The sequence below is a fragment of the Pongo pygmaeus genome, chromosome 6, assembly GCF_028885625.2.
Source record: "Pongo pygmaeus isolate AG05252 chromosome 6, NHGRI_mPonPyg2-v2.0_pri, whole genome shotgun sequence".
NCBI lineage: Eukaryota > Metazoa > Chordata > Mammalia > Primates > Hominidae > Pongo > Pongo pygmaeus.
Window position 1 is genome coordinate 56,639,328 of NC_072379.2, and position 13,099 is coordinate 56,652,426.

At 39.9% G+C, this 13,099-nt stretch overlaps 1 protein-coding gene across 6 annotated transcripts in view; it reads left to right on the forward strand.

The window, feature by feature from the left end:
• SCRN1 (secernin 1) overlaps window positions 1–13,099 on the forward strand; it is a 68,962-nt gene that overhangs the window by 14,767 nt on the left and 41,096 nt on the right. For 4 of the 6 annotated variants that reach the window (XM_054494665.2, XM_054494664.2, XM_054494663.2 and 1 more), the window contains one exon: window positions 6,022–6,181. In XM_054494665.2, coding sequence (XP_054350640.1) covers window positions 6,022–6,181 — 160 coding nt within the window. Of the gene's footprint in view, window positions 1–5,161; window positions 5,646–6,021; window positions 6,182–13,099 lie in introns of those variants that run through there. The other 2 variants (XM_054494661.2, XM_054494662.2) reach the window with 2 other exon arrangements.

A 13,099-nucleotide genomic window follows, 5' to 3' on the forward strand; every position in this document is an offset into this window, starting at 1 on the left:
AAGGAGAATATACATTTCATAACGTTGTATGAGGTTATAAAGGAAAAGGAGAAAAATCTTAAAGCCAGTTTCTTGTGTCATGCATGAATAATTTAACAGTTTTTAAGAATCATGTAGGCTGGGCACGGTGGCTCATGCCTGTAATCCCAGCACTTTGGGAGGCCAAGGCAGATGGATCACGATGTCAGGAGTTTGAAACCAGCCTGGCCAACATGGTGAAACCCCGTCTCTACTAAAAATACAAAAATTAGCTGGGCACGGTGGTATGTGCCTATAATCCCAGCTACTCAGGAGGCTGAGGTAGGAGAATTGCTTGAACCCAGGAGGTGGAGGTTGCAGTGAGCCGAGATCACGCCACTGTACTCCAGCCTGGGCGACAGAGCAAGACTCCATCTCAAAAAAAAAAAAAAAAAAGGATCTTGTAAACAAATATTTTTAAATGCATGTTTTATGTAATATATAAATGACGTAACTTGTTAGATTTTTTTTCATTTTAGTGTGAATGTCTGGTATGTTACCCAATATTTTGACAAATAATAGGAGGAGAATTGAGTTCCTTTGAATCACTTTCAGAAGGGTTTCATTTCAGGTTCATGAGAGCTCTGGCTTCCAGATTGGCCAGTTTTTCTTTTCCCACGTGGACAACTGTAGGAGGCCAACTCACTATTTGTGTGAAACATAGTAATGAAACATTGTGTGCTCTCTGAGCAACTCTGAATTGGGCAGGTGTAAAAAAGGTAAAAGAAAGTATCAGAGAACAATGCCAAATAAAAAAATTCATCCTAGCTATAACTCATAAGAATTTGCCACTTTTGAAATTTCAGATATATTAGGATATAGAAACAGAACTAAAATTTTTCTTTAAAATAAAATTCCTAAATTGCTATTCTCTCCTGGGTTTACTTTAAAAATCATTTCTGGGATTATATCAGTAAAAATACTTATAGGAAAGTTGGAAATTAGAGGAAAAGATGAAAAAGCAAAGAATATTTCATTGCTGGGCTCCCACTGTTAATATTTTGAGTACATTTCCTGGGCAAGTATTTGGGCGTAGTCTTTTTCTACGTATATTTTAAATAAGATAATTTATCTTGCCCCCTCAAATCATTTCTTCATGCAATTAAAAACTCTTCATAAACATATATTTAATAGGTTTATAGTATTCTACCCGATAGATGTAGCAGACATTTTCAGCCAGTTTTCTGATGCTGGACAAGTAAGTTTCAGTTTTTCAACTGTATGAATACCACTATGTGAACACTTACGCATACCCCTTGCCCATATTCCTGATCGTTTCCTTAGGATACGTACATAGAAATGAAATTACTTATTCTATTTTCATCATTTCTGTCTGCTTTGTGGTTTGCTTCCTATCACAGGCAACTTCTTTGATATTGGCTGTATGCAATTTTCAACCTAAAACCTGACTTAAAAGCCTTCAGTGCTTTACTGTGTGTTGTGAAATAGACACTAAAGTACTTGATGTGACCTTCAAGGCTCAATGTGGACCTGCCCATATATATACCCACCTCTCCAGGCCTCTACCCTACTTTCTCTGTCCTCAGTTGCATCAGCTTTTTAATTTCTTGGCTCCGTTCATTTTCTCCAGTTGCAGGGCCTTCAGGCCTGCATTTTCTCTCTCTGAAACATTCTCCCTCCATTCACCTGTCTTTTGTGGACTAGAAAGTGAGACCTCTGCTTAGAAGAGGTGGGTGGAGATTTGAAGAAAAGTGAAGGTGTTAAAAATTCATTTAGGAAATAGAGGAATTGGCCAGACAAGTACACAAAGGATTCCCAGATAGTAATGAGGGCCACACTCTCATGGTGTTTTCAGAGTCAGGATATGAGATTCACACCAAGAGAAGTGTAATTGGCATCTACAGCTATGATCACCTTTAACTTACGTAATCTAAGTCAGCCTGGTGAGTTCTGTAGCTGCTTCCTAATGTTTGTTTTCTTCAGTCTTCCGGAAGTGTCCCACCTCCTCTTTGCTAATACAGTTTATATGGATTATAGCACATTTTGTCCTTAGAATAAGAGGACTTCACAAACAAGAACTTCTGAGATCACTGGAAGCCTTAATATGAAAATCTTCATTTCTGGGTTTCTTTGGGACTCTGTATCACTGTCCCATCCAATAGAGTTTCTACTAGCTACATGTGGCTATTTAAATGAAAATTAATTGAAGTTTTGAATAAAATGGAAAACTCTGCTCCTTCATCATTCTAACTACACTTCAATAGCTGCCTGAGGCTAGTGGTCACCATATTGAATGGTGGATACAACATTTCCATCTGAAATGGAAAAATTCTGAAAATTCTGAAAATTTTCTTTTCAGAAAAGTCATCTCTGAAGCTAGTCAGTGCACACATGGTGATTCAGGAAAAATTAATGGACAGTTAGCCTGGGCTAGTTTGCTCCTAGGTCTGATACACAGTTTGCTGGTTCATCTAGCTTTGTAATTCTTAAAACAGACATTGAAATTCTGCTCCCTGCTGGCATTCCCAGTCGTTCTCAAAATTTAGTGGAAAAGCCAGCCTCCCTTGGCCCACATACCCCTGAGCTTCTGTTGCCTATATCCTCATCATGATCATGCGACCCAGATTATTTGCTGACTAAGCAGGTGCCTTGGCCGAATAATAGGTGCTTGCCCAAAACCCCGTGGGTTTTATTTATATTCTATAGATAAATCTCATAAATGCAAAATTGGTGGATTTCTACGATTTTTAAGGATCAAATAAAGTAAGGTCCTGCTCCTAGGCAAGACACTAGCTCTTTTGAAATGGCCCAATGATGGGGAGAGGGGGAGCATATGAGATACTCGAGGCATCACAGAAGAGAAATGCATCCTTTCCCCATCTTATCTTCCTCTGGGTCTGTTTCACTTTATTTGTCTCCACAGGCAATTCCCCCGATGCCCAGATTCTAGTAGCACTCTATAAAGGCATTTGATTTCATAATTATTCTAGGTCTTTCTTGTGCATACACATTCTTTGTTTATCTCTCTCTACTCCTCCAGTCTGAAGATAAAGCTGTTTTTGTGAAAATGGGAAAGGTTAAGGGGAGAAAGAACTGTTGCCTCTTTATCTTTCTGGCTTTTCTTTCCCAGAGGGAAGGGGTTATATTTTACTGAGCTAGGAGGGAATTATTTTCAGAATTGTGGGGGCTGCCCCATTTCTCTGCACTCTGGGGAGGGGCCTGCCATAAACAATGCAGGGAAGAACTCTGAGTGTGCATGTAGAAATTAACCTGAAGTAGATTGGATATAGAAATAGCAATACAGTCCCATACAAAGAGGTTTCTAAACATAGAATATTGATGACTCTGCAATTTGGTAACTGCTGTAATTAGGAATGAGGCAAATAGATTTTGATTGGTTTGCTTAACAGAAAATTTTAGATATTGCTCTATTTTAACAGTCAAAACCCAAATAAAGTTTTGTTTTTTTTTTTTTGAGACAGGGTCTCACTCTTTGCCCAGGCTGGAGTGCAGTGACGTGATCTTGGCTCACTGCAGCCTCAGCCTCTCTGGGCTCAAATGATCCTCCCTCCTCAGCCTCCCAAGTAGCTGGGACTACAAGTGCACGTCACCACACCCGGCTAGTTTTTGTATTTCTTTGTAGAAACAGGGTCTCTCCATGTTGCCCAGGCTGGTCTCAAACTTCCAGGCTCAAGTGATCTGCCTGCCTTGGCCTCCCAAAGTGCTGGGATTACAGGCATGAGCCACCACATCCAGCCAGCAAATAAAGTATCCTATACTTATGCAGCCTCCACAGTTTGCAAAATATGTTCTCAAGCATCATTTTATTTTATACTCATGATAAACCTGTGGGCTGGGGCAAAACATTTGCAAAAGGGAAACCTAGGCTCAGAGAGGTAAAGTGACTTAAGCAGGTCACACAGCTAGTAGGTGGTGGAGCTGAGTTTTGAATCCCATTCTTGTGCTTTTCTGAGAAGATTGCTTTACTTCTCACTTATATTTCAGACTTGTAAAATAAAACACATGGAAGTTGGGTAATTGATGACACAAATACAATAGTTGGTACACTAGATAATGTTTCTTGAGTGCCTGTAATGCCAGGGGTTGGGGAAAGGGCTACTATGGTTGGATGGCATGAGTCCTGCCTTCAGGGAGCTTTCTTTGAAACGGGTAAAGAAATATACAAGCAACATATGTACATTATTTTATAACAAAATGGAGGTATTAGTACTTGTGGATGCTGAATAAATGAGAGTCCTTTATAGAAGTCTTTATGAAAGAAAGGGGTTTTGAATCAGATCCTGAAGGATATGTACAAAGACTAAGGGAAGGGCATTCAAGCCAGGTGCAGAGGCATGGCAGGAGAAAAGAGAGATGTCAGAGAGTCAGCTTCAGTATGGTGGACTATTAATAAACAAGAAAAGAACCCTTGTTTATCACTTATTTAAAATCTACTCTGCATAAGACATAGTGTACAGCTGAGGTTACAGCGGTGTGCAAAAGGGAAAGGTCCTTGCTTTCATATTGCTTAGATTTTGCTGGGAGAGACTAAATATTGATTGTTGGTAATAAAATAATCAAACAAGTATTTCAGATTATGATAATTACTTTGAAGGAAAAGGACAGGATTCTATGAGAGTGTATAGTACAGCAACACAAATTAGAGTACTAGAGTGATATTTGAGTTGGTACATGAAAGAGGAGGAGTTAACCAGGAAGATAGTTTTGGTACAGGAAGCAGGGAAGGGAGTGGTAAGGACAAAGGGTGGAGCATGTGCAGAGGTCTGGCAGGCACTGGAGGAACTAGAAAAAGGCCTGTGTGCTGGCATTGTGAGAGTGGAGGGGTGAGTGGTAGAAGATGGGGCTGGGAAGGGGGAACAAACTTGATCATATTTTGGTCTTTATTCCAAGAGCCTTGGGAAACTGCTGAAGTATTTTAAGCAGGAATGACGTGATCAAATCTTCCTTCTAAAAGGATCACTTTGGCTGCAAGGCAGAGAATGTTTTGGAGTGGGGAGTGATAGAGGTTTTGGAGCAACCCCTCAGGAAGTTACTGTAGTGGTCCAGGCTGGAGATGGTGGTGGCTTGGTGCAGGGTGGTAGCAGTGGAGATGGAGAGGAGTGGGAGGTTTCCATAGAGATTTAGGAGATGGAATGTACAGGACTTGGTGATATATTAGATAATGGAGAAGCAAATGGCAAGGATGGTTACCTTGGCTACCAAGATAAAGAACCTTGAAAAGGGAAGAAGATGAAATCAGCTTCGGATATCAGGCAGGCAGCTGGGTCTGTGGGTCAGAGGCTTAAGGTGAGAACCCAGCTGGAATTAAATGTGTAAGTCATCAGCATGTAACTGACAGGGAAAGATCTGAGCATGGATGCATTTTCCCAGATAGAAAAGATCATTAAATGAGGAAAGAAGGATGAAGCAGTGAGGATGTGCACTGGCCAGGTAGAACAAGCCAGTCCAGGAGCACCTGGGGAGGTGGACGGAAAACCAAAAGGTGTTTGAGTGTTATGTCATCGAGGTGGAGCAGAACTACTCAAAACAACAAAGCAGGGTATTTTTCAATTGATCTCTAGACCCATTTCCTCATCACACCCCAAATCTGTTATGTGGTGGCTATGCATTTCTGGATCTGCGGCACTTGTATAGTTAGTATTAAGGTATGTTTATTTATTATTTTATTACTGTGAACAGATTGTAGTGTGTGTATGTGTGGTGTGTGTCTGTGTCTTCTGCCTAGAACAATGACCTCCTTTCCTTTCTCCCACGTCACTGCACTTTTGGCTGCCGCTGTGGTTTGTTGCAAATCTGAGCTCATTTAATCCCACAGAGTATTAAACAATATCTGGTCTCGGTGGCTCTGTCATTCCACTGCAGGCGTCCCACCTTCATTTGCCAGCTGGGATCTCTTAATGAGCTAGCTGTGCACAGTTCAATAGTAAAACCCTTTTGGCTGGTGAAATATGTTTGAAGAACTCGCTGTTGGAGTGTTCTATGTGAGGCCTGCTTCCACTCTTGCTGGCATTCTCTTTTCAGGATGGCTGCAGCTCCTCCAAGTTACTGTTTTGTTGCCTTCCCTCCACGTGCTAAGGATGGTCTGGTGGTATTTGGGAAAAATTCAGCCCGGCCCAGAGATGAAGTGCAAGAGGTTGTGTATTTCTCGGCTGCTGATCACCAACCGGAGAGCAAGGTTGAGGTAAGGCGTGCATTGCAGTCTCGCGAGTCACACTCTCTTTTCTCTGGCTTTGCCACCAGCACAACTCTAACTCCTTGCTTGGAAGCTTGCTCACAAGTCAGAGCTGTCATGTCAGTTCTGCTGATTCCTGTTTCCATACAAGTTTTCTCATAGCCTTGAAAACAAGGTCATGGAAGAGCTCTATGCTCACTGCTATGGCCATTGTTTTATAATTAAGTAGAATATGTACATAGTTCTGAAGTCAAATCTAAAAAACAAGATTTATTCACAGAAGTCTAACTTGTATCCTTGTCCCCTTTACTCCATGATCTTTTCCCCTATAGGTAATCATGTTTTGGAAGATCTTGGTTTATCCTTCCATTTGCAAAATTACACATATATATGTAACAAATCACACACACATGTGTGTATTCATCCTGGTCCCTTTCCTCCTTTCGTCGATTAACAGCAGCATGCCATATATACTTTTCTCTGCTTTGCATTTTTTTCATTTTTATTTTATTATTTTATTTTCTTCAATCAGCTTTCTCAGGTTGAATCTCTACTTTATATTTTTCAACTCAAAACATATTCTGGAGAGTACTCCCTACAGTATATGCAAGTCATAATTCCTCATTTAGAGCTGCATGGTGTTTTATTCTATGGATGTATCATAGTTAACCAGCCCCATATTGCTGCTGGACATTGGGTTGTTTTCAGTCTATTGCTATTACAAACAGCACTGAAGTGGATAACAGCCTTATGCATCTGTCATAGTATCTGGTCTCAGTTTATATATTTTTATCATAATAAAACATTATCCATTAATTCTTATTTTGAGTCTTTTAAAAATACTATTTTTGTCAGTATTTCTTTGGGATAGATGCCTAGAAATGAAATTGCTGGGTCACAAGGTAAATAAAAATATAATTTTATTAAATATTATCAAATTTCCTTCCATAGGTGGTGTACCATTTTGCATTCCCATCAGCACTATATGACAATGCCCGTTACTTCATATTCCCAGAATGTGTTGTCAAACTTTCACGATGGCTATTTTATGTTAATTATACTTTCTGTCATTTTACTAAATTCTTTTATTGGTTGTGTCAGCTTTTATCATTGCTTCTCTTGGGGTTTCCAGGTATATTGTTATATCACTCACACATAGAGATTGTTTAGTTGTTCTTCTGTCTTTAATTGTTTTCCTGTTTGATTGCTTTGGCTTATATCTCGGGTTTTATGTTAAGTAGTAGTGGAGATAGTGGGTATCCTTGGCTCTGCACCTGACCTGAGTGGGGCTGTCTCTAGTGCTTCCCTATTAAGTAAGCTGCTGGTTTTGGGATTGAGATTTATATAGTTTTATGTGCCACTGCACCTGGCTTATGTTAAAAAGTATACATCAGCTGGGTACAGTGACACATGCCTGTAGTCCCAGCTACCCTGGAGGCTGAGGTGGGAGGATCACTTGAGCCCAGGAAGTTGAGACCAGCCTGGACAACATGGTGAGACCCCATCTTTTTTTTTAAAAAAAAGTATACATGAATTTCTATTTTGAGTATTTCTAAAAACAACAACTCAGGAATAGATATTAAATTTTGTTAAGTATCTTTTCAGTAATTATGGAGATAATCACTTATTTATGTGATAAATTGAACCATCTTTGCATTCAGGGCATAACCTTCTTGGTTATGTTTTGTTTATAAGTGTATTTACCTTGTGTGTTTCTGTGTGTGTGTGTGTTTAGATGGTAGTTCGTTAAAGGATGACAAATCTGGAGAAAATAAATTAGGGCTAGTAAATGAAGAAGCTCTTTTCACTACATAACCTCTATTCTTTGGTGCTCTGTGCTTCACAAAATAAACTGATTTTTCTGATGATTGTGCTTGGTTTCAAATAGGCATTCATCAATTTGTATTTTCTTTTTTTTTTCTTAAATTCTTCCATTACATCCAATGTGTATTTTATTTTCATATCTAAATCTTAAATCACTGGCTCTGTTTCAGTTCTTTAAAAGCAGTAATCAGCACCAAAGAGCAACAGAACTCTATGAGGGGCTGCTTACTTTACATGAATTTAACAAAGGCACTGAAATGAACAGGCAGGTGGGCAGGCCTTCACATGGGCTGTCTGTGGATGGTCCGGTGGCAGACTGTCTCCTACTGGGCTTTCACCAGACCCACTTTCCTCTCTTACTGAGCCACTAACTTAATAAAAGCCCCTGCAACTTTAGTGGGACTTTCCTTTCGTATAGGTGAAGAAGAGTGCTAGGTTCCCTGGTGAGCATATTAGGTTTTAAATGGGTATCCATCAATGAGTGAATGTCCATGTTATTTGGGTCCAAATGTTTCTCTCTTTTCCTGGAACAGAGTGGACTCTGTGTGGATAAAGTTTGCTGGTTTGAGTTGTTACTGACCTTCCCTGTCTGTCCTCCCTGAACATTTCTCTTTTTTTCCTGAAAGACATACAAACTAAAATAATCTTTGATTTTTATGTGGGCAGATTTAAGTTCTCAAAGGTGGCTGCACCAAATCCTATCCCACAAGCCCTTCTTCCAGTGTGAAGGGCACTCCTCCCACCAAGAGGGAAAGGTGAGTCTATGTCCTTCACTCTGACTGTGAATCTTTGAGGGCTTGTGATTGCTCTGACCAGTAGAGCATGGTGGAAGTGATGCTATGTGACTTCCAGGGCTGGGCCATAAAAGGATACAGCTCTCTCTCTCTCTCTCTCTCTCTCTCTCTGGTTCCTCTCTCTCTCTCTCATTCTCGTTTCTCTGTCTCTCAGATGATTCCAGGCCCCAGACACTGGAGTGGAGACACATTATCCCTTTGCTGTTCAAATCCATGAGCATTAAAAAAGTTGTTTTACACCACTAAATTTTGGGGTAATTTGTTAAGTAGCCATACTAACTTCAAAAATCACACAAAGCCATTTATAAACATGTCTGAAATAAATATTTCAAAAAAACTTGTTTTCTTTTTTGGAGGATAGGCTACATTAACTCTTACTGTACTCTCATGGTTACAATTATTTTAAGGACGAGGCTAGATTCCTTTTGCTAGTTAACCTGTGGTATATGATTACTCAGATATATTTAGGTTAAATCCTGTCCCCTTCCATACATAAGTATAGTGTGATATATACCATAATTAGCCTCTAAGGCAGCTCTGACCTCTCTTCTGAGTTCCATACCTGTGTTTTGAGCTGCCTCTTTGCGTTCCCACTTGCATATTCTGCAGGTGAAATAACCTCACAGGTAAGAAAGCAAATTCATTTCCCCCAGCTTATATATCCCTGTTGCTCTAACAGCACCATTGTCAGCCACGTAGTTTATACTAGAAGCCCACGGGAAACGTCAACCCTCACTTCCCCCTGCCCTCATCCCCAACGCACAGGGACAGCTGTCACTGAGTCCCGCTGCCCCCTCTCTTGTTTGTCCATCTCCTCCCCGCTGCCCCTGACTCGTTCAGACTGAGTCCATCTCTTTTCTGCTACAATCTTCTCATTTGTCCCGGGGTCTCTTTCTCCTGGGTTCTTCTCCCTACGGGGTTACCAGAATTTGCTTCCCAGAACGTAGATAGCTCTATCACTGCCTTGCTGAAAAGTGTTTCGTTCTGTTTACAGGCTGAGAGTCCACGCTGATTTGTATGCCATTCAGAACTCTTCCCAACTGGCACCCTGCTCACTTTTCCTTTCTTTTATTCTCTTTCATTCTTTTCTATTTTAAATTGATAGACTATTTTTAGAGCAGTTTTATGTTTACAGAAAAATGAACGGAAGGCACAGAGAGTTCCCAAACAGCCCCTTACCCTGCCCTCTAGTTTCCCCTGCTAGTAACGTCTGGCATCAATGTGGTACATTCGCTACAACTGATGAGCCAATATTGATACAGTATATATATATTTTGTTTTTTGAGACAGAGTCTAGCTTTGTCACCCAGGCTAGAGTGCAGTTGCACGGTCTTGGCTCACTGCAACCTCCAGCTCCCGGGTTCAAGTGATGCTCTTGCTTCAGCCTCCCAAGTAGCTGGGGTTACAGGTGCCCACCATCATGCCTGGCTAATTTTTGTATTTTTAGTAGAAATGGAGTTTCACCATGTTGACCAGGCTGTCTTGAACTCCTGACCTCAAGTGATCCACCCGCCTCAGCCTCCCGAAGTGCTGGGATTATGGATGTGAGCCACCGAGCCCGGCCTGATACAGTATTATTAACTAAAGTTTATAGTTTATACTCTTTGTGTTGGATATCCTATGGGTATACCTATATGTATAATGACAAGCCATTGTAGTATTATAGAGAATACTTTTACTACCCTAGAGGTTCTGTGCTCCACCTATTCACCCACCCACCCTAGCCCCCAGAAATCACTGATCCTATTGTGTCCATACTTTTGCCTTTCCTAAAATGTCACATAGTTGGAATCATTCAGTGTGTAGCTTTTTCAGATTGGCTTTTTTAAACTTAGTAATGTGCATTTAAGGTTTCTTCCTGTCTTTTCCAAGCCTGATGACACATTTCTTTTTATCACTGAACAATATTCCATTTTCTGGATATACCAGGTTATTTATCCATTCACCCACTGAAGGACATCTTAGTTGATTCTAAAGTTTGGCAGTTATGAACATAGCTGCTATAAATATTTGTGTGCAGTCTTTTGTGTAGACATGTTTTTAACTCATTTGGCTAAAGACATTTTAAAATGTAATTTTTCATTTTGAATAGGTAATCATATATTTATGTGGTTCAAAGATTGAATGATATTTAAAAGGTTCACAGTAAGAAGTCTTCCTGCCTTGTCTCCATCCTGTATAACTCTTTTTATTAATTTCATGCATATCCTTCCAGTATTTTATGCAAATCCAAAAAAACTGAATATCTGGCCTTATTTTCTATTGTTTTGTGTGAATGCGGCACATTCTATACGCTACTATTAAACATGATTTTTTAATATATAACTTTGAACTTACAGAAAAGATCTGCACTTTCCTATTTTCACTTAACATTTTCTAAAGATTTTTCTATAGAGATTGTCCTTATTTTTTTCTTACGGCTACATAGTAATCCATTGTGGAGGTGTACCATAGTTCATTTAATTAGTGCTCTATTGGTAGATGCTTGGACTCTTTCCAGTATTTTGCTAGTCCAGAAAGTGCAGCTGTGGAGAAACTTGTACATAAGTCATTTTGTGCATGTGTAGATATAGCCATTGGATGTACTTCCAAATGTAGCATCATTGGGTCATAGGGTAAAGCTTTTATAAGAATTGACCTCCGTAAGGGTTATACAATTTCCTGCTTACTTTTCTATTCTCATTCTTAGCTGTGCCCTCTCAGCTTGTACTCTAGGCCCCAGCTACACTGAACTGCTTGCCTTTTCTTGAGCAAATAACACACTTGCATTTTTCTGTGCTTTTGCTCTTTCTGTCCTTTGCTGAGAAGATCCTTCTTCTCCCCTCCTCTCATCTACTTGGTAGACTCCTGTTTATCTTTCCAGGCCTCAACACCAATATCCACTCCTCCCTTTAGCCTGACACTCCTCTATGCATGTCAATTGAAATTTACAACCACCTGAAACTAGGAGGATGAGTTCTGGCCCAGAGAGAGGGGTCCTAGGTTCGTGTTTTGCCTCTCCCTTTATAGTGTCTTGGGCCTTCGAGCCTCTCTGAAACTCAGTTTCTTTATTTGCCAGATAGAGATCATAATACCCCCTCTGCCTGCATTACAGGCTTTAGTGGGACACACGTGAGCTGATGCATGAAAGCACTTTGTAAAGCTTTAAGGAGAACATTGTGAAGAAGGATTTTTTTTTTTTAAAGAATTGACTAATGTTGAGAATTGCTGTGACTCCGGGTCTCAGTTCCAAAACTATCTTTGGTACATCACATACTACTGAATCTGCTTTTCAAACTTACTCTTACCCCTTTAGTTCCCTTACAGTTACATCTGTCTCCATCTCCTATACTTGTCCCAAGTACAGAATGATGAGTTCTTTCCATATTTAGGTCTAGGAGCCACGATTACTATCATGTAACTTTTATACAAGGAACTATTAGAATACAGACTTTTTTAAACTATGAAGAGTAATAACTTTTCATAAAAACCCATCTATTCCTCAGCCATTTCATGACATTTTATGTTATGTTATGTTATGTTATGTTATGTTATGTTATGTTATGTTATGTTTGAGACAGTCTCACTCTGTCACCCAGGCTGGAGTGCAGTAGCACAATCTCAGCTCACTGCAACCTCTGCCTCCTGGGTTCAAGCAATTCTCCTGCTTCAGCCGCCCAAGTAGCTGGGATTACAGGCATGTGCCACCATAGCCAGCTAATTTTCGTATTTTTGGTAGAGACAGAGTTTCATCATGTTGGCCAGGCTGGTCTCAAACTCCTGAGCTCAAGTGATCCACCCATCTTGGCCTCCCAAAGTGTTGGGATTACAGGCATGAGCCACCACGCCCGGCCCATTTCATGACATTTTAAACACGTGTCCTGAGGTTTCCCTAGAAACCTCATACTTGAGTGTTGAGGTCCCAGGAAATCATTTTCTGAGAATATAACCCTCTATTATATAATTTATTATATAATAATTTAATTATATATAAACAATTATTTAATAATTGTATAATTTAATTGCATATACATAATTATATTATTTAATAATTATATAATTTAATTATATGTACATAATTATATTATTTAATAATTACAGTGTTTAATAATTATATGAAACTAATTATATAATAGGTGGTTATATTCTCAGAAAATGATTTCCTGGGACCTCAACACTCTCAAGTATGAGGTTTCTAGGGCAACCTCTGGACACATGCAAAAACCATGCAAAAAGTAGTGTGGACTCCTCATTCATCCACTCACCCACCTGCCGACTGATCCCCCTTTCCAGGCGGTTCTCCCTTCAACTTGTCCACTTAGCCACTCTC